At 39.2% G+C, this 20,391-nt stretch overlaps 2 protein-coding genes and 1 long non-coding RNA gene across 6 annotated transcripts; 1 reads left to right on the plus strand and 2 right to left on the minus strand.

The window, feature by feature from the left end:
• Nucleotides 1-385: 385 nt before the first annotated feature.
• On the minus strand, nt 386-9,588 carry nr1i2 (nuclear receptor subfamily 1, group I, member 2). Of its 4 annotated transcripts, none has more exons than XM_059343074.1 (9): nt 9,386-9,588; nt 8,112-8,302; nt 7,067-7,197; nt 6,585-6,754; nt 6,242-6,498; nt 6,013-6,158; nt 1,463-1,579; nt 1,197-1,302; nt 386-1,112 (listed from the first exon to the last, which is right to left on the minus strand). In XM_059343074.1, the coding sequence occupies exons 2-9, from the start codon at nt 8,294-8,296 to the stop codon at nt 941-943; spliced, it is 1,284 nt and encodes a 427-aa protein (XP_059199057.1). In that variant the 5' UTR covers nt 8,297-8,302; nt 9,386-9,588; the 3' UTR covers nt 386-940. The 4 variants fall into 4 exon arrangements, 2 of the variants coding, with proteins under 2 accessions (XP_059199057.1, XP_059199056.1); XM_059343073.1 differs by having other exon boundaries at nt 8,112-8,408; XR_009395028.1 differs by having other exon boundaries at nt 973-1,112; nt 1,501-1,579; nt 8,112-8,408.
• Nucleotides 9,359-11,398, plus strand: LOC131979152 (uncharacterized). The gene is made up of 3 exons (XR_009395029.1): nt 9,359-9,492; nt 10,864-11,071; nt 11,183-11,398. It is a non-coding gene; the product is annotated as an uncharacterized LOC131979152 (long non-coding RNA).
• On the minus strand, nt 10,773-18,639 carry cfap91 (cilia and flagella associated protein 91). Its single transcript, XM_059343071.1, has 18 exons — nt 18,491-18,639; nt 16,647-17,701; nt 16,460-16,536; nt 15,052-15,209; nt 14,844-14,924; nt 14,617-14,673; nt 14,348-14,526; nt 13,951-14,128; nt 13,080-13,237; nt 12,788-12,964; nt 12,555-12,694; nt 12,359-12,472; nt 12,203-12,274; nt 11,958-12,104; nt 11,656-11,877; nt 11,386-11,534; nt 11,207-11,298; nt 10,773-11,041 (listed from the first exon to the last, which is right to left on the minus strand). Exons 2-18 carry the CDS (start codon nt 16,732-16,734, stop codon nt 10,860-10,862), a joined length of 2,271 nt encoding a protein of 756 aa, XP_059199054.1. The 5' UTR covers nt 16,735-17,701; nt 18,491-18,639; the 3' UTR covers nt 10,773-10,859.
• Nucleotides 18,640-20,391: the final 1,752 nt, after the last annotated feature.

Genomic DNA, 20,391 nt, shown 5'->3' on the forward strand with positions numbered 1-20,391 from the left:
CAGGTGGAGTTAAACACCTCAGACTACTGATTAGTCCGAGAGAATTAAACACACTTAAATCACTTGGGTGACATGTGATCACATACAAACTAATAATTTTAAATGGCCAAGCTGCTGCTGACAGCATCCGCATTTCTTGTTCACTTGACTTGACATCTTAAACAAATGGCAGCATGTAAAACTATATGGCATGGTTTAAAAAGTTTTTAAAAAAGATACCTCCAGAGAGAGCTGTATGGAACTGCCCAAATTAGAATAATTAAAAAAATATATAAACTTGCCAGTAAACCTTTGATGGAAATGCTTACATTTGAGATGATGTCCTGTCTCCTAAATTCCACTTTCTTAAAGAAAAGATCAAATTTTAACACTATTTTTAGGACCATTTATTAGAAGTTTTATACATACAGCACCAGCCTCTAATTTACAGTGTAATCCTTTGAGTTAGTATGACCACAGTGGAGCAGTGTTTTTCTTATTATGCTGTTAAGAATGTAGCGGCAGGCACCATCACACTTCAACCTGAGAAGCAGTTTTATTTACATTAAGTGTAGAGCGTTTTTTGCTTCACATTTTGGCATCAAAACACTAAACAACAACCTGAGGTAATACATTAAAAACACAGAGATTGTCTTTGTTCTTTCTGATCTCTGAGAAAATACGTACTTCACAGTCTCTGACTTTTTTTTTTATGTGTGTTTATAAAAACATTAAACCTCACCACTTTATGTCAACATTCATTCACAGACATATATTCTCACTCTAGAAAAATAGCAACAAAAGACGATAGTTTACATTTCAACAGGATTTGATGTGAGGTTAATCATCAGGATTTTGTGCGATCACATGATGTAAATGCTTTCTTTAGTATCTGGACACATTTGTACAAGAGCAAAAACAGAAAACTTCTCTTTAAATCACTGAGCACATCCAGCGATGTCTACGTGCTGTTGTTAGTATTATCATTACAAGGGATTTTACTGACCATCTCCATTAAGAGAGGCGAGATAACATCTGGCTGGATGTCCTGGATCTGCAGAACCTGTTTGCTGTACTCCTCAGTCATTGTTCTCAATTCAGTGAGACAGGCCATCACTTTGGGGTACAGCAAGCTGAAGGCACAGAGGAAACAAAAAAGGTTCATTCTGTGAAGGAACTCAAAGTAGCCTGAGAGTGGGACTTGATGTTTCACTCACTGTTTTTCCGGTCCTGTCCTCTTACAGTCGATCCAGGTTTTTAGCGTCAACGCCAAGTTTTCATGAAGCTCATCAATCACACTGTGTTGCTGCACACCCGGACGGTCTGATGGGTCAAATAAAAACAAATCTCTACTAATCCAGAAAGTCTGAAGATACTACTTATTGTTTGGCTGGGTACAAATGCACGCTGCCCTAGGAATTAAACATTTACAGGGTTCATAAATGATTTATGATTATTGACTTGGATGAACACCTGCTGCTACCTGGAGAAAACAGGGACAGGGCTGACATGAGAACATACTCTTCCTCCTGCAGGCCCAGTTTGCGCAGCGTGTGGTGGAATCGGAGCAAAGGCTCCAGCAGGAGTGGCTGGAAACCCGCTACAAAACACAGGTGGACAGAGGTCAGGGACATGACAGAGATGATGAGTCATTAATATACAGTGACACAAGTGAAAACATGGAAATCAACTAATTAAGTCAGGGTCTCTGCAGGTTTCAATAAGTCAAATTTAAGACTTTTTATGGCCATAATTACTACAATTTAAGACCCAATTCACATCCATTCTGGCAAAAAAAGTACAAAAGACATGAAGGATAATTGGAGGCCCGGAATTACTTGCAAAGTATATAAATTTATTCACAGCTCAAATTCTGACCGGGCTGCAAAGATACTTCGTTCGTTCTGTTTTGTAGTAACGTTATAGCGTCCTCAAAATCGAAACATTTAAAAGTGAGACTGAAGTTTATGTACTTGTTTTAAATAAAAGTAACATTAATGGAGCGATGCCTGAGAGCTAGATTAGGCAGGCAACTCGAGCTGTGCTGCCATACACATGACATGCCCCACTCCTCATATATCCTCCACCAAAACACACCCTCTATCCAATCTGGCGCTCTATTTAAGATGAGAGTAATCCTCAGCTCTCCTCTGCCTGCCAATGCTGCTGCTGCTGCATCTATACTGCTGCTTGCTTTCTCAGCCCCACCACCATCCAGCATCCACCTGTAGGCTCCGACAGGGGATTTATTACATCACTCCTCAATACCTCATGTAACTGCTGAGGAGTGATGAGGTCGGAGGCTAGACACCAAATCTAATCTATGTTCATTGTCCAATAAACACATCATGCATTGACTGAGTTGTCTGACTGAAACACATTTTTAAGACATTTCAAATTTGTATTTAAGACATTTTATGAAATTTTAAGAGAATTTTAGACATTTTAGAGCCTTAAATTCAAATTATTGGATTTTAGACCCCGCAGATACCTTGTAAATGGACTCAAGTGCTGTGCCTGTGTCTAAATCTGCATACTTCTGTACTGTACCTGATTTAGGTGCATCAGTGTGTGTTCACACCACCAGTATGTCAAATGCTGTGCACTATGAATATGCAGATGTTCCACTCATAAAAGTCAACACTGAACACCAAACTTTAATTTCGCAAACTATCGCAGGGCTGACACATAGAGCAGTGTTTTCCAACCTCTTTTGTGCCACGGCACATATTTTACATTACAAACCACACGGCATACCACCAAACAAAAATGTCAAAAAGACAGTAAAAAACACCCTAAATATGTTTAGAACTACATGTGGTATTGGTCACAATTCCAACCCTCCTCCTTTATCTGGTCTAGGACTAGGCTAGGACTTTGCATATGCACGATTCATTTGCAGACTGCACACTGAGGGGTTAACATCTCTGCTCTGACTGCAGCTGGGAGGGACTGCTGCGGGAGGACTGGGACTTGTGAGTGCTTTGGGACGGGCCCACGGCAGCACACGCTGGAAGGACTCTCCAATAGACTCCAATACCAGAAAAAGTCGCTAGATTTGTCGCAAGTCGCTTTTTTGAAAAACAGTCATTGGAGGGTCTGAAAAGTTGCTAAATATATCGACAAAGTCGCGAAGTTGGCAACACTGTTCCAGCTGCTGGACATATCGCGCTGATACACTGCTCTCTGTTGGAAGAGCATTTAATTGTTCTGCCGCTCACTTAGAGGACCAATCAGGTGAAATTGGATAATCTTCCACGGCACACCTGATGATTTCTTACGGCACACTTGTCGCGGAACAGCGGTTGGGAATCACTGACATAGAGACAGACAACCATTCGCGCTCTCATTCACACCTATGAACACCACTAAGTGACTGTGGGAGGAAGCTGGAGTACCCAGTGAGAACCCACGAGAACACCACAGATAAGAGCTGCAGGCCGGAGTCAAACCGGCGACCCTCTTGCTGTGAGGCAAGAGTGCTAACCACATTACACACAATGCAACTCAACCACAGGCAGTTCAGTCACAGATGCAGGTGCTATGTGCTATGCTACTAGTGGCTAATTTAGCCTCAAGCAAAGATGATTGGCTCAGAGTTGAGGTAAGCTCATGTCTTTCTTCCTCCCACACCCCAAACTTTTTTCATTTTAAAATTGAACTAACACTGACTGAAGCGACAGCTCCCTCTGGGGCCACAAGAGGCTTTAAACAACTTTTTTTGACACGTGCTGTAGAGATGTACCCAAACAAGGCTTTTATTATCAAACATCTTTAGGACGTGTGGAAATGTGTCATTGAGTTTCATTACCATAAAACAATAAAGTGAACTGAGTAATTGAGGACATTTCTGATGGACTGTGCTGTCTATCCAGTTATGTTGTTTTGGAATGTGATTTTATTGCTAATGTAGCATGAAGAAGAAGCATTGTTGTTGTTATGGTTAGGCACAGTAAAATATACTTTTTGAAGTGTCCTAATATAAATGTTTAACAGACACCAGCTGGCCAATCAGAATAATGTTCCATGTGGCCTGAATTATTTATAATCGGACCGTAAATGTCCCATAAACATTTTGAGAGACAATGCACACAGTGTCAGTGTTACAGACTGTTTAACAGCCAAATGCACAGAGTCAAAAGCTGGAAGACAATGACAATGAGTTTGTTTAGTCTTTCAAAAAGCAGCAGACGACACCAGTTGGACAACATTCTGGCAAGCGCTCCTCCCCAAGTCACATTACACTTGTTGAGAGAAGAGCACACACATTTGTCTGACTCTGACGGATAAAAAGTACTACAATAAACTACTCCTTTGCAACTTCAGCAGGAAGCAAAACCAGTGAAATAAAAAGCCTCCACATTAATTCCTTCATCAGGAAAAAAAAGTCTATTAAATGTCTTTTAAACTCAAATGTACTGCGTCTGTAAATAAGAGCTACTTGATCTGTCTGCGGCTGCTTTTGTTTAATTACTTTCTAACAATATCACATACAACCCAGATTCCTCACATACAGTACATAACTCTGTAGTCTTTAATCAGCATCAGATCATATCTGTGGCTTTAAAACATTTCTCTATCCTGCCTCTCTTTATCCAATCACATACATCCAATGATTTTATCTCCAATCTGTGCTAGTTAAGCTGCAACCATTACTGAATATATTATTATGAGTCCAGTCGTGTAGACTTGACCAGACTTTGGCCTCCATAATATTCCACCTCCTTAGAGGCACAATGAGCAGGATTTTCCTAAAACTTATCTTGACAAGTATGTGTCTGTATTTGCAGAGACCCTGCCTGCCTGTATTTTCTCTTTTCTTGTTATTTTGCTGTGTTCAAGATGCACCTGTGCCAGAGTGCTTGGGTTGTGAAGGACTGGACACGCATCCAAGAGGAAGCTATGATAATAGCCGACACAGCACGTAAAAAACGCAAATATAGCCAGCGCTACACCAAGCGCTAACCACTACACCACCATGTAGCCCACAAAATTAAACATTTATTTCTTATTCTTTTCTTTTATTTAAATTTTCATTTATCATTGTTGCAGGCCCAGAGCAATTTGTATTCTTTAATTGTAAAAATGTGTAACTGATATATAGCATTCAATCAAATCTTTTAAAATTTCAGTCAACTAAAATGTTAGAGGTGGGGGGAAAAATCAATACAGCATAGTATCATGATATTTTGCGTGGCAATATTATATCGATTCATGGCTGCCATGTATCGATATTTAGCTTTCCGGAGGCCGTAGTGGGATATAATATACCGAAGATATCATATAAAACAAGAAGATCTAAGGAATCTATAGGCACTTTGTGCATCAGGATAGCGGGTCGGGAAGATGTCGAAATAACGCTGCAAAGTTAGGCTTTTTTTATGTTTAATTTAAAAAAAAAACAACTGAGCAGTGAAGCTTAAAATTGAGGAAAGTTTAAGAGAATGCTGCAGTTGTTTACATGTTTGATATCAGTTAAGTTCAGTTTGACTGAATACTTTGTTGGTTAGTCTGTGGTCAGACTGAAGTGAGATAAATAGACTGAGAATTTTCTCTTATTTGATAAAAACAATTCTTGACTTAATTTAATTTTGTGGACACAAAATGCAGTTAAACAGTTAAATCGCAATATATTGTATCGCAATACTCGCCATATGCAAAATGCTTAAAATCGCAATAACATCAGATCGTGACTCAAGTATCGGGATGAAATCGTAACGTGGGGCCTCTCTGGATTCACACTCTATAAAACGTGCAAAATCTCCTGAGATATTTCTTCAATGTCCATCCTCTCATTTGCATTTGGGTCCTGGCTGCATTCTGACAAAACCATATTAATAAATGCTCAATATTACCTATTAGTAATATTTGTAGGCTAATTTAGACTTAGTTGGCTGTTTTATCTTTATTGTTAGGTTCAGAATAAGGTTAGCATTCAAGCAATACATGTTCCACACTACACACTAAAACCAGCACAGAGCCTACTTATTTCAATATATAAATGAATCATTTTGCTTTTATAAGTAGTCCCACCTCGTATGCCATCATCTATGCAGTATGTAATATGGCCGCATTCCCAGATGCCCGTTTTTGCATTGAACACCATGTTGAAGCGGGTCTGCATCATTTCAAACATGGCTCCCTTCAGCAGAACAATTTGGTCCCCTATGCTTAGAGATCTGTAAGAGACACAAACGTCATAGTGATAACGTTCTTGCATCTGAAGATAACTTTTTGAATATGCGTTGAGGCCCACATTTACCGGAAGTCCCGAAGACTTTTGGAGAAACTAATGATGTCCTGAATCATGTAAGTGGTGAGGTCGGCCATATGTGGCAGAGCCGTGAAGACACTGCCTTTCCTGGCCTCCTCTACCTCTTCGTTCTCTTGTTTGTTAAAGGAACCAAAGAGACTGGAGTAGGAGGAGGAGGAGGAGGAGCAGGAGGAGGGCGAGAGGGAGCAGAGCTTACCATCAGACTGGTTGTACTCACTTGCAGGAAGGACGTTTCTGTCCATGGGCTGAGAAAAAAAAGAAAAGCGTCAGTCAGGCATGTTAAAACAATCACAGAGTCAAAACCATAACAAGCTGGTTGTCATTCACACACCCTAAAGCCACTAAAGCGATAAAATGCAGAGTCAAATGTGTTGCGGTGGCCACAGAGGAGCTCCTGAATGGTTTCCTCTTGTTGGGATGTGAGCTGTACGGATGCATCAAGTATTTTCCTTGTCCGGATCCTGACCCTCCTCTCCAGTACCTCCTTCTCTGACATGACCACTACAGGGACACAAAAAATACCTGCATGTACTGCATGTCAACAATGGAAATACTGCATTAAAAACAGGAAGTAAAAAAGTTTGCAGGCATGTTTTCAAATCACTCCTGCAGTGTTCTTTAGATTAACTTAAGGGAATAGTCTGCAAGTAAACATAGATGTAAAATACTAATTCCATATTAATAATGTATTATCAGCACTCCAGCCTTTGAATGATGAGCTCTTCAAATCAGATACTTCTTAGTTTTATGTAAATATAATACAGTATGCAATCAGACATAAAGGTTAGTGTAAAAACGGTGGATGTTACTTACTTTCTTCGCGCATGCCTATGGCCTGGCATTTACGGAATCGACAGGCTTGACACGCTCGTCGGTTGTTTTTGGTTATATTGCAGTTATTCAGGAACCTACAGCGGAGTTGTGTTGGCCTCTTTATGGCACGTCTAAATTTATATAAAAATCCATTTAGTAACAGCTTATAAACATCAATCAGAAGTTAGAAATCACATAAATGAATAGACGAATGTTAGTATGTGATGACGATGCATCGGCCAGGAAATAATTCAGGAGATTACTGAATAGAAAGCTGAGATTTTATTCATTCATTCATTATCCTTAACCGCTTATCCGCACTCGGGTTTTTATTTTTTAATTGTTTCAGTGAGTCAATAAGGAATTTGCTAGTAATACTAATGATAAAATAGTTTGGTCGGTGCATAAATGGCCCAAAGTAGAGAAAGAATATTCAAGAGTGTGGAAAATCATTTATCTGTTTTTATAAATAGTCAAATGTTATGTATATATATATATATATATATATATATATATATATATGTATATATGTATATATATATATATAATGTTAACACCTATGTTTAATTTTGATAATTACTCAATAATGATGTATGGAAAGCCGCAAGAAACACTAAATCAAATACATATGTATGTGTAAAACTGCCGATGCTGCTGCTGCGGGTAAATAAGCTAATAAGAAAAGTTACAGTAATTAATCAGTGTGAAAGAGGCTGTTTGCAGACAAACCACACACTTCCGTTCTACAGAGATATAGAGATATTTAGCCTCTTTCAGCTCAATGTTTTTATTCCACAGCCCACATTCTCAGAATAAGAAGAAAGCAACTAACTCTATGTCTCACAAATGGGAGACAGACAAAGTTAGAAACTGGCTTGTTTTTTTTTTATTGTTGTCCAAATTTCATAAAAAAAAAACTGTGGCACCATGCAAACAAAAAAATGCATCAAAATAATTGTGGTTGATAACCCCATAGCAATTATTCTTTTTTTTCAATGCAAACAAATGGGCATATAAATAGAGAAAAGAAGTAAGAACACTTCACCTGAAGAAGCCTTTGCAGCCTTCACATGTCAAGGCATTGAAGTGGTAACCCTTGGCCAGATCTCCACACACACCGCAGGCTCTGGGCTCCTCATCTTCTGTCTCCTCAACGTCCTCGTCCTCGTCCTCGATGTGCCGTGTGAGCGCTTCTCGGATGCTCTGCACTCCGGTGATCCTTTTGTCCATTCTCACCTTAAAGGGAAGATTAGATACTCCTGTATCAGTATCTTCATATTGATTCATTTCAAAAGCAAGTGTTGACAACGACAAGCACAGTCAGCAGTGAGGACACCAGTTCCTGCAAAAAAAAATATTTTACAGAATACATTGGCAATAATGTGCTGCAATGCTCTTAAATATAATGGTAAACTGACAATATTGCAGGTGAATCATTTCCTTGTATTATATCTTTAAATAAAGGTGCAGTGAATCAAAAGTACATATGATTCATTTGATATATTTAAGTCTACTGAAAGCCTTTCATTATAACCCATTTCCTGAGGCAAAGTGGTCACACAGCGGGGGAACTTTTCAAACTCCATCGAAAAACATCAACTAACACTGGAATATCTAACTTGTATGGAAATGGCAGCGGTGCAGTTAATAGCTTTCAATAGGGCAAGGTCTATTATTACTTCCAGTTATTTTAATCTATGTAGTCGCTTGATCAGTCTTGGTTATTGTCGTTTTTACCTTTATCCAGTCCTGAAATCAGATAGAAATATGACAATGGCAAATGGATTAGGTTTTCATTAAAAACCTATTATTATGTTGAAAAACTATTATTTGGTTGAATTGCAATGTTTCAAATCCTTAAGTCAATGAATGCAACTGAGACAGACCTGAAGATCTTTTCAATCTCAAAGACATGTTTTTCAGTGTCAATACATATATAAATAACCTCTATAATGCATGGTATGCATTTCTTAACTATTCAAAATGTTAAACCTACTAACCGTTGCCAAACACAACTCTATTACTTTCGCTTACACAGCGATGTGACAGTGATCGGATCCTGGAAAAAGCATGAATCGATTCACTGTAACTTTAAGTAGCTTGTAACCAACGTTTGTTGTAGGCGACGCAGCTGCAAGGTATTTGATTTGGTGGGCTGCGATTACTTTAAAACACATCACTGACATTTTTATTTAGTCAGAAAAACATGCTAGTCTGTTAACCTTTATATAAACCGATAAGACCTGCTTTCCCTACCTCTCTTTTGTCTGGTTAAAGGTCGAGTTTTAATCAAACAGTGATCGATATCATTCCACTCACTGATATGGTGATTCCAGATGTCCACAGCTGTCTATAGTCCACGGGGGTCTGTGTCGCCCTGCAACATTCAATCCCGGTGGATTCTGACTTTACTGTACAGTCAACAGGTGAGAAGGAGCGTCGCTTTAGCTCTTCCTGTTGCCAGTGTTGCTTGATGTTTGATACCGGGCTTGTTGCTGCAAGTGCTCCTGGCTGCAGCCGATCTCCGAGGAAGGCGGGGGGGGGGGGGGGGGGGGGGGGGGGGGGGGTATTGGGGTCCATGGCGCGTCACGTGGTCCTACATTAAGCCTACGCACCCCTCAAAGTAACTTTGAATACCCACTTTGATCTTTTTTCAAACAATTTATAATCACTTAACTATTTTATCCTATTAGACGTATGTCATTTTTATTATTAATGGGTCAATGACGTGATCTAATGCAGTATCAGTTGGTGTAACCAGTCATTTTCCCCATTAAAATCTGATTATATACAGGGAAATAAATGTGAACTAAAATGAGAAAAAATACAATCCACGTTTACATTGCAACATTATGGTATATAACAATTTTTTTTACATAATTTGTCAAAACTTTTTTTTTAAATGGTTGTATTTAAAATATGTTCTGCTCAATATTGATGAAATGTGTAAATGTAGAAATACTAAAAAAAATAGTCATTTGATGTTTGTAGGTGGATGAATATTTAATATTTATCATTTTTTTGTGGTTACACCATTTGACATCTTGCCAACCCTTATTTGTCACTGACCCTTATAATAAAGTATTGAGTTATGGACAAAATGTTTTGTGAGGTCATAGTGAACTCGACCTTTGACCCTTTAAAATATAATCAGATAATCCCAGAGTCTGGGAAGTGGGCAAATTTGTGCCAAATTTGAAGAAATATCCTCAATGCATTACTGGGATATCTGGTTCGCGAGAATGGGAGCAGAGGATCTGGTGCAGAGGTATAAAAATTTGATCACTTGTTGAATTTAATTGAAGTACAAGAAGTTTCCCCTGATTACCAGAGGACAGAGTTGGAGATTCAGCAACACCCACATTGATCAGATTCTATCACTTTGGAACCAATTTTCACTCCAAACATTGTAGGCAATGCTGAGGTCACACAACCCTAATTTCATATGACAATTTTATAATCCAGCTCTGTCTCTATCCCAATGCTGAACATATGACAATTGCAAACCTTAGACCTTCTCTATGTTGCCTTCAAGTAAACAGTTGTCAGGCAGGTTAGGCCACAATTTTATAGGGATTCACTGCCATTTACTTCCCTAGTGGTTGTTGTTTCTGCCCTCTACTGGTACAATCAAGAATCAAGGCTTTTGTGTCAATGGACATACTGACAGAGATTAGCCCATACACTTATAATGGTAATTATTGAACGTATACTTTAATAATATCCACAGCAAATTCAGACATCAGACTGCATCTCAGTACACTTTTTATATTTTATGTCATCTCTTCTTCACTCAGTTTGAATCTGGTGTTGGCTCTGGCTCCACTTTGCTGATCATCTCCTCGAGGACTTGGTTGGAGGCTCTCTCAGAGGGACAGGTGAACTGTGAGGCCACCAGAGTACTAGGAAGGACCTCTGAAGTCCCTTGAGTAATGCTTCGAACTGCCTGCAAGTGTCTATGCTGCCTTTGGTGCACTGGGAGAAAGAAATGACATGGTTAGACCAGTGAGTAAAGCATCTGGCCTAAAACTTTATTCTTCAAATTTTCATTTTTGTTTGTCTGGCCTAAAACTTTATTCTTCAAATTTTCATTTTTGTTTGTTTTTCATGATACAGTGGAAACTGAAAAATCTTCCGAACCTCTTTGTCTGACGGTGATCTTCTCGACCTCTGGGATGAGGAAGCTGTAAACCAGCTCCGACACAATCTCCTCCGACTGAAGATTATTACGGCTACTCACACAAACAAATTACTTTTGTTAATTATTGTTTAAATTTCTGAATACAAAACATTAGCAGACATGCTGAGGTATCAATTACCTTTCCTCCATGGCATAAGCGATGTCGTTGACCTCCTTTGCCTTCCTGTGGATCTCCTCTCTGGCCTGCTGGTCAGCTGTCTGCTCCAAGGTCCCGAGGATGATGTCCTCCAAATACAAATCCACAGTTTCCTGGTGTACGTGCACCACCTGTGACACAGCGTTAAGGACACACACACGTGCTAAGCGTTAAAACATGCACCACACACACATATATTAATCCTATAACTCCTTTGCAAATGCATAGCTAAAAAATATTACATGTACGCACTTGTCTGAAGATCTCATCTTCTTCTTTGCGTCTGCGCTCCTCCACCTGTCTCCTCCCACTCTCCTCTGCCTCTCGTAGGCGCCGGTCTCTCTCAGCCAGTAGTGTGAATGCGTGGATCCTACGCTCTTCCTGAATATGAATCAGCTGCTTGGACAATGTGTCGAACACGTGTTCAAGCTCTGCACCTACCACGCTGGCCTGAGCTGCCTCCTGTTGAGAGGTCTGGGCGAGGAGAGAGACAGGGTAATGAGATTGCTTTGAGTTCGTTAAATGTTGTATGTTAATGTATGGGTGTGTTTCACCTTTTGTGTATGTTTGTCACTCTGTTTTTTAAGGCTCATTGTGAGTTCTTTGTCAGCTTTCTGTAGCTCTTGCTCCTCCTTCTGCAGGGCGTGGACAGTCCTCAGTTCCTGAATGAGGTCCAGATAGTTCTCCTTGCCCTTAAACATCTGTACAATGACAGAAGTAAGAAGAAATGTCCTTACAACTTCAAACATACAAACTTTTCTGTTGGCACTAAAAAAATCAAAAACAGACATGTTCAGACCTTGTATTGAATGCTTCTTCCTCTCATTAGTTTCTGCAAGTGGATTACTGCAACCTCTATCTCCTCATCCCCCTAAAGAGGAGCATATTAATTAACATTATCAAAATAAACATGTGGAATGAACAAGTTCAGCCTCAATTAGAGTCATTAGCTGACCTCTGGTGGCTCTTCCACTCTGGGAGTAGCAGGACGAGGAACAGGCATCTCCTTCTTTACCAGAAAACGTGAAGACTTTTTGGTCACTTGCTGGTTCTCCTCCTCCCTCAGGGCCTATGGAGCAACAATTGGCATTCCATGTGTATGTAGAATCTAATTGATGTGCTTGACAGAAAAAAAACTCTTTCTGCATTACCTTGTATTTCTCCATCAGTTCAACCTCTCTGCTCTTTGGGGGCAGGATCACATTCTGGTTGACGTTGACTTTGTGTTTAGGTCTTTTTACCTTTGGCTTAATGGCTAGGGCAGGGAGTCCTGCCTCCAACTCTTGCAAACCTGTGATTGACAGAAAGTTGAATGAAAAAATACTGTTTTCTCTGACAATAGTCATATAATCCACTCAATTCTACTTTTCAAAAGGAATCAGACCTTCATATGTGTCTAAGTAGTGGCTTTGAAACTTGTTGTTGCGGATGTTCCTGTTGGTAAATGTATCCCTGCAGCTCCGAGGGGCATATGTCTGAGAATCTGAATAGTTTTTGACAATGCCATGTTGCTCTAGCTTCTGCCCCTCATTTCTGCTCTTAAGTTCCAGTTTCCTCAGTGCTACAGAGAAAACAACAATGAAATAAATATGAAGGATGAGAAGGAATGAAACAAAACCTTGAACAATACTCATGATCAGAATATTGTTTTAAAGCAGAGACAGCAGTTGTCTTACACCTGGTGTAGTCATTGTGAATCTTGCGTAGCTTGGTCTCTTTCTTTTTTTGGAGCTTATGATATATCTGGTTCAGTCTCTCATTTGTGACTCCTTTCTGGGCCTCGTCTCTCTGCCTCAAGAGGTCCTTCAGCACGGCAAGACGAGCCTCTTGCAACCTGGTCACCACCCACAGAGACAGAGCATTGCAGAAGGGCAGGTTTGGAGTGGTAAAGACAGCAGGAATGAGGGGTTCAATAAGACTACTTAAGCAGACTCATTGCACCCTGCTAATCATCTGTTTGAACTGCTGCCCTCAGGGAAACGTTACAGGTCCATCAGAACACGCACCACAAGATTCATGAACAGTTTCTATCCCGCAGCTATCACCATACTCAACTCAGACCTGAAAACAAACTCACTGGTCCCACAGCACTAATCAAGGAAATCCACACCTAACACAATGCCCTGCACTTTATCTATTTATATAATTACAGTATTGTTTTAATGCATACAATGGCACTAAGTTGATGGTACAGTGAATGAATGACATGAATATACTAAATGCTGAGAGAATGAGAATGTATCTTTTCTATTTACTATTTATTGAGATGAGATGATAAGAATGTATCTTGTTATTTACTATTTATTATGCTTTTTTTATGAGTCCTGTACGTGAGTGCATTGAATTTCGTTGTATTTCTGTGCAATGACAAATAAAAATCTAATCTAATCTAATCTAATCTAATCAGTTCTTGGGGAGACATAGTTGTATAGTTTTGATAAGAAAAGAATGCCTTTACAATGGAAGAACTTTTTCAAACCCATGTCAGCAAATTTCCAACTTTTGCGCCCAAGTGATATTATCAAGGTGAGGTGTAGCATAACTCACTTCTGGATTTCGCCTTCTCTGAAAGCCCACTCATTGACCTCCATTTCTTCCATCATACGTCTCCTTTTCTCCAGCTGACTTAGATCATCCAATGGAGGTAGGGTGGCCTCCCAAGCTCGTTTGGCACGTGCCCGACTGATCATTTCCACTTCTGCCAGGCCTGCAGGCAGACCACGACCTGAGGGGAATTGTCATCAGAGATGCTTTAAGTGAAATTTGTAGACATGGCGAAAGGTATTGGTAAGCTTATTTTAAGATATAAGGGTTGACTATTCAGTACAGGAAGATTATTCAGATGAGAGCAGCAGGAAGGATGGAGATGTATGGTTTCAATAGGGTACACTTTCTATACATTATTTTCTATAACAGGTAAAGATCTCAACAGCTGATCATGTACCCCAACTCAAAGCAGCCAGTTGCAGGAGCTCTGAGGGAGTTGTCCCAGGTTGCACCACATACTCAGGGCTGTACGGGTCTGTCTGTGTTTCACTTTCCCTGTAGTCCGTCTGGACCCCAACTGTGAAGTGGGTGGGCTGTTTCTTGGCATTTGCTTCATCAGTGGATACAAAGTCTTCTCTGATTAGACAAAAATAAAAAATAGACAATTTATCAGCAAAAAAAAGACCCAACAGAAATGGCTGGAAAGTGAGGAACTTTTAAACTTACTTAGGCAATGCAAAAATCACATCCGGGGCAAGCTGCTGTGCAAAGGGTATCAGAGGGCTAAAGAAAACAGAAAAACACCATATCAGAGCATGTGTCAATATTTAATGTGGAAACCTTGGCAGCATGACAGTTTTAAACATTCAGAATATCAGGTTGAGGGCACTGCTGCACAATGAAGTTAGTATGATTGTAATCCAACTCTTCAATGTTTCAGATTATAATCAGACCGTTTAAAATATTTCCAACGATCAGCTCCGGTCACATGGCACTCCTCCCTTCTCATCCATGACTGAGCATTTGGAATAACCCTGTCAAAAAAAGATAATACCAATGAACACAGGGTATATTTGTAATGAGTAACAGAGTTAACCTTGAATTAATGCAAATCAGTAACTGTTACTGCTCATAATATGGTGTCTTGTCTGTTGGTGTTACCCTGCCAGCTGCTGCAGTGCCTCTTTGCGCTGTTCAGTGTGGCCCCGCCACCGACGATCAATAGAGGGTGGTATTGGATCGGCAGGGTCCAGTTGAACAGTATACCGTGGGTGGTGGGGCAGGTTACTGAACATTGACCCAAATTCAGGCACTCTCCTCTAATAAAGGTAGAGAAAAACACTGTCAGTAAGTGCATTCACATTTAGTCAGTTTCCTTAATTTCACATTAAAACAGAAACAAACAATACTGGACATGGTTAATCGCTGAGAAGGAGAGGTAAACATAAAGTGGATGAATTTAAATTAAACATTCAAAGTTTGGAATTTATTTAACTCATCTAATAAATGTTTTAAAAATGGTATTCTGGAAATAAAATAGTGGGTTTCTAGATAGGTTTTACTGTACATAACTGAACCTTATCATTTGTATCAAATCTGTGTGCATTCTTAAGAGCTACAAGCAACACAGCCTGAAGCAACACAAATCACATGGATATAACAACACAGTTGAACCCAACATCCTGTATGTCTTGTTTTTATTAAGCCAGGGTGACTCTTGCCTTTGACTTAACTTAGTTATGGCAATAACAAACCGACCCAGGTCTTAACCTTAACCCACATTAATATCTAATGATATAATTTTAGATATCGTCACACTGTTAAAATAATCGCCTAGTTCATTTTTGTCAAAATTGTTTTTTTGCCTAAATCTTCTCCTCATGACACCAGCCACCTATGGTAAAATCACCTACATCCTCAGTTGATCAGATCATGTGATTTTACCCCTTTAAGATAATGGCCTATGTCAAGTGTGTGACTTAAGTGGATTTATTATGCCTAAGTCAAAATAAAATGTGAGTTAGGCAATTTTTTGAACATGCCTTAGTGACTTAAGCAAGGTATGGTGACACTTTATTTTGAAGGTGTCTACATAAGAGTGACATGAGCATGTCATAAACATGACATGGGATGTGTCATGAACAATAATGACACTTTGAAGTAACATTAATGCTCATGATACTTGTCACGCATGTTTCTGACAGGCTTGTGTGACTCTTATGTAGACACCTTCAAAATAAAGTGTTACCATATCTTGCTTAAGTCACAAAGGCATGTTCAAAAAATGATTTTACAAAACTATTTTAATTTAGTTTTACAAATTAAAAGTAATTTATTTATCTTAAGTTACATAATTTACACATAGTGTTATTACTATGCCAATAGCCATCCTTTGTTACATCCTTTTTGAGTGAAATGATCAATAAATGTCATGTGTTACACATTTGGTGAAGTTTTTTGTGTTTCCTGCAAAACTTGAAAAAATTAGGCATTTATTTTAACAGGGTGACGATATGATAATAACACAACCAAAATTCTGCAGGACTTTTTAATTTTTTAAATAACTTACAACTCTGTCCTTAGACATATAGGCCTTGAAGCTGGACCTGGCATGGTCAACCTCCGATGACACCGTGTAAACTGGATCTGTGATAAAACATTTCAGTCAGCATGGTCAACCAAGCGAGTTAACCTTGCTAGCATGTTTACAAACGGCATTAACTTAGCTCGGTTTGCATTTTATCAAGTTTACTTACCATACAAGTGGTCATAAGTCCGTTGACGCATAACAACTTTACTAGTATCATTTTTCTTAGGAAGTGTGCGAGTGACAGATACGCTCATTTTCTTATTTCAGTATAAAAAAACGTTTTTATCCAATAAATTAGCCCAGACAGTGCCTTGAATGCGGCATTTAGCAACGTAACCATGGAGATAGTAAACTGAGCGTTCGACAGTGGGAGGGGCTACTTTAAATTCTGAATAAAACGTCAGTTGACAGACAGTTCGAGCATCAAACTGTAACGTTATTCCATCAACAGGCTCTTTTGGCTTGGGCTCTTCTTTACAAGCACAAGTTCTCTCCATAGATATGTTACATATAGAAGAACTGCAACATTGTTTATAAGAACAAGACTTCATTTCATGATAGATGGTTTAATAATGCTATTATTTTGGTCAGTCAGCTCTTTAATAAAGAATGCCTTTTATACAGTTATGCAGAATTTCTCACAAAGTATAAAATCCCTGTAAGCCCAAAATAATTCTCTATTGTATTTGATGCTATTCCTTCTGGCTTTAACATGTTATTCAGATTGAACGATGTTTCTTTACCTTTGATTATGTCACCCCCAGACCCAACTCAGCTTCCTTATTATATATATATTCAAATATATTTTCACTGGTTTTACTTTGCATTATAAAGATGTCATATTTGGCTGTTTTGATCACAAAAACAAGGATGATGATGCATATTTTCTTATAAATTTCTTTTTTCTTTTTGCCTTTGTTTATTTTATTTCATTATTTATTTTTTGTTTTCTTTCTTTTCCATTTATTTATTCTTCTATTTTATTTATTATTATTATTATTTTTTTAAATTTTATTTTACTTCTATTTGTTTTGCATTGTTTATCTTTCTGTAACTCGTTTCTTCTTCTTTGTAACTGTGCATTGTATTGCTGTTTGATATAAATAAATAAAAATAAAAATAAAGACTGTAACGTTACAATTTATTGTTTGGCCAAGTGACTTAGAATATGTGGTTCCTTAACTAAAAAGACAAAAATTAAAGTTGCAAATACCGAACAACCTAGCCTGGCTAACACCAGACCAAATCTCATTGGAGATTAGGTCTGGACACCTACAATGTATTTCTCCGTAGAGGAGGTGTGGTTTACGATCCTCCAGAGCCGTTTATTGGACGCTTAGAATGTCTATCAAAGCGTCTGTAGGTAGCTCTTAGCCAATCAGATCAGTTATACCAGATGACGTAGTAGAGCAACAGAGATGGATGTTTGTTGTGTGTGTGTCTGTGAGAGAGTGTTGCTGCTGCTTTGCTTCTTCAGTTCTCGCTTTCTGCAAGATTATTTATTTTCACGCTTTATTCCCCCTCATGTCATTCAGCCACACACATCCACTGATTTTATGGGCAACAAACAAGCTGCTGCGGGTCTCTGGGGGCTCCGCTGTCCCCCGATTCGGAGCGAGATCACCGGCGGTGACCGGCGGTCTCACCGGCTCGGCGCAACGAGCCGCAGAAACCGCCCGTGTGGCGCTAATAGCCCCGCTACCGGTGATCTCGTTACGAGCCGGGGGACAGCGGAGCTGCCGAGAGACCTTTCGCCTTTCAACTTTCGCTCTAAACAATTTAAAACACCATCTACAGCTAAAGAGAGTTTCGCGTCTGCAGCAGCCATGTTGGATCCGGAAAGCTTCCAAGTGCCGAGTAGTACGCGTCATCGTCTCACCGTCCTTCCCCGCTCTGTGATTGGATCCCTAAAACAGGGCTAAGATAATCGCTTGGTTTCCAGACGGCCTGGAGGTTCGAAATCAAATTCGAGCGCGCAAGGCAGTCTGGGTATACCCAGGCTAGAACAACCTGTGCGAACAACGCAAATGGAGAAGTCAACTACGACTCCCAAGAATCATTTCGGCAAGAAGCGTCCAATCACTGAACCCAAAATCCAGTACCATGCAAGCAGTAACGGTAAGCGGAAGCTAGAAAAAAACCCAACGAAAACAACACACTCATTAGTTGTTTTCAGTGTCTCTGTAAATGGTCCGTTTCCAATTGCAACGACGAAGAGGCTCTGACTCGACCATAGACTGTAAAGGTTTTGGTTCTGAGTGACTTTTTCTCAACGGCAGCGGTGACTCATGGGTATTGTAGTATCGAAAAGCCACTCTGACGGATACAAACCGTCAAACCGTTTTATACAGTCTATGATACAAACACGATTTCTCCGAAGCAAAGAGGAGATTATTCAAACTAGTGGTCATAAAATAAACGTATAACATTTTGTTATACACCATCCTGTGTTTTAACTCCAAACGAGAATTTAAAATGGGGAAAATTTAGGCTTCTTCCGGATTAGATCCAGCGAGGCAGTTCAGGTTCCTCCCGAGGATGGTTCCTCCCCCTCCGCATCTCGCCTTACTTTTTAGAGAAGTAGTAGTTTATAAAACTGCGATCATTGCCCTACAGCAGGAATATGTTATTAGTTTATTGTTGTATTTGCGCAAAAAGTTGACATTTCTTATTTTTTGTGGAGTCTAAAACCCCCAAATTTATCTAGCCTACTACATAAATAAAAATACTGAAGAATGTAGCCTATTATGTTTTTGCACTTCGACCACGTTATGGAATAGTGTGTTTCTTTTTTTGTGTGAAAAAAATATTTTGACTGATGTTCAGCAGTGACTTTTTACTTAACTTGCTCTTACTTTTTTTTGTATATTACTTCTTTTCAGAAGAGACCTTCAAAGTTTCACTTCATGTATGTTGTTTTTTTCTTTACCCTTCAGAGCATATTTTTGATCTGCCAAATAGGCTGATTTTGACATCAACAGGAAGTCTGTTATCAAAGGGAAACACGCACACATGCACACACAATGTGACACAGTGGGTATTGTCCTCCTAATCTATCAACTTTTTATGTTGTATTTTTTTTAACCTCTTATGGTTTTGAGGAACACAGCTGACCAAAGCAGCATGACTTTACAGCTGGAAGGTTTCACAATTTTGCGGAAAAGTTAGTTTTAGAACTAAGTATGCCAGCTCACAGTCAGCTGAACTTCTGCTATATATGTTAAACAAACAGTGTCTAATTTTAGATTTAAGGAAAAAGGAGAACGGCCTTGTGCCTAGTAAAAATATGAATAATTGCAAATATTACTTCCTGAGTGTCAGTTCTTTTTAATAATCTTCAACCGTCAGATTGTCTGAGGACATGCAAACAAGTCAGGATGTTCTAGCTGTGGGTTGATTTATATCCGATTATGCGATGATTGTAAATTTTTCACCGTTTTTCTGTGGCATGCATTTGCAAAGCGAGAGTACACTCAAGAGAAGGAAAAGCTGAGTCTTTATTGTTCATCCGCCCTTTCTGATCATATATGGGGCAGCTAATATCAGGATGTGTCATTGCAAGATGTACTCATGAACCACAAACTCCGCATACAGCTTGCAGATCATAACCACACATGCGATAACGCATGGTTTTCAGTTAATCTCCGATCTGCAAACTGTGGATAGAGTCTGTAGTAATTACAGCACCCACATAACACTCCATAAACAGCATATGTAAGCAAATCTGTCTTGTGTGACACCTTTATAGAGCAAGATGTTCTGATACCATCAGATAGGCCTAGGAGACCACAACCAAACATCACATACTCAGCATGAACATTTTTCCTATAATAACTCTACTCACTAAATAACCCGGTTATTATAATAACACCTAGCTAAAAGTAATGCAGTCCAATACAAAATCTTGCAAA

This window comes from Centropristis striata, chromosome 10 (assembly GCF_030273125.1).
Source record: "Centropristis striata isolate RG_2023a ecotype Rhode Island chromosome 10, C.striata_1.0, whole genome shotgun sequence".
Classification (NCBI taxonomy): domain Eukaryota; kingdom Metazoa; phylum Chordata; class Actinopteri; order Perciformes; family Serranidae; genus Centropristis; species Centropristis striata.

What these genes read in the sequence shown, in the direction of transcription:
- cfap91 (XM_059343071.1), bottom strand. Translation starts at nt 16,734, where the DNA reads ATGAGCGTATCTGTCACTCGCACACTTCCTAAGAAAAATGATACTAGT. An exon ending in GTGACAAACATACACAAAAG is followed by an intron (nt 11,878 to 11,957) that starts GTGAAACACACC and finishes CTCCTCGCCCAG; the next exon opens with ACCTCTCAACAGGAGGCAGC. An exon ending in AAGATGAGATCTTCAGACAA is followed by an intron (nt 11,535 to 11,655) that starts GTGCGTACATGT and finishes GCTGTGTCACAG; the next exon opens with GTGGTGCACGTACACCAGGA.
- nr1i2 (XM_059343073.1), bottom strand. Translation starts at nt 8,353, where the DNA reads ATGAATCAATATGAAGATACTGATACAGGAGTATCTAATCTTCCCTTT. An exon ending in AAAAGTCTTCGGGACTTCCG is followed by an intron (nt 6,159 to 6,241) that starts GTAAATGTGGGC and finishes TGTCTCTTACAG; the next exon opens with ATCTCTAAGCATAGGGGACC. An exon ending in AGGACAGGACCGGAAAAACA is followed by an intron (nt 1,113 to 1,196) that starts GTGAGTGAAACA and finishes CTGTGCCTTCAG; the next exon opens with CTTGCTGTACCCCAAAGTGA.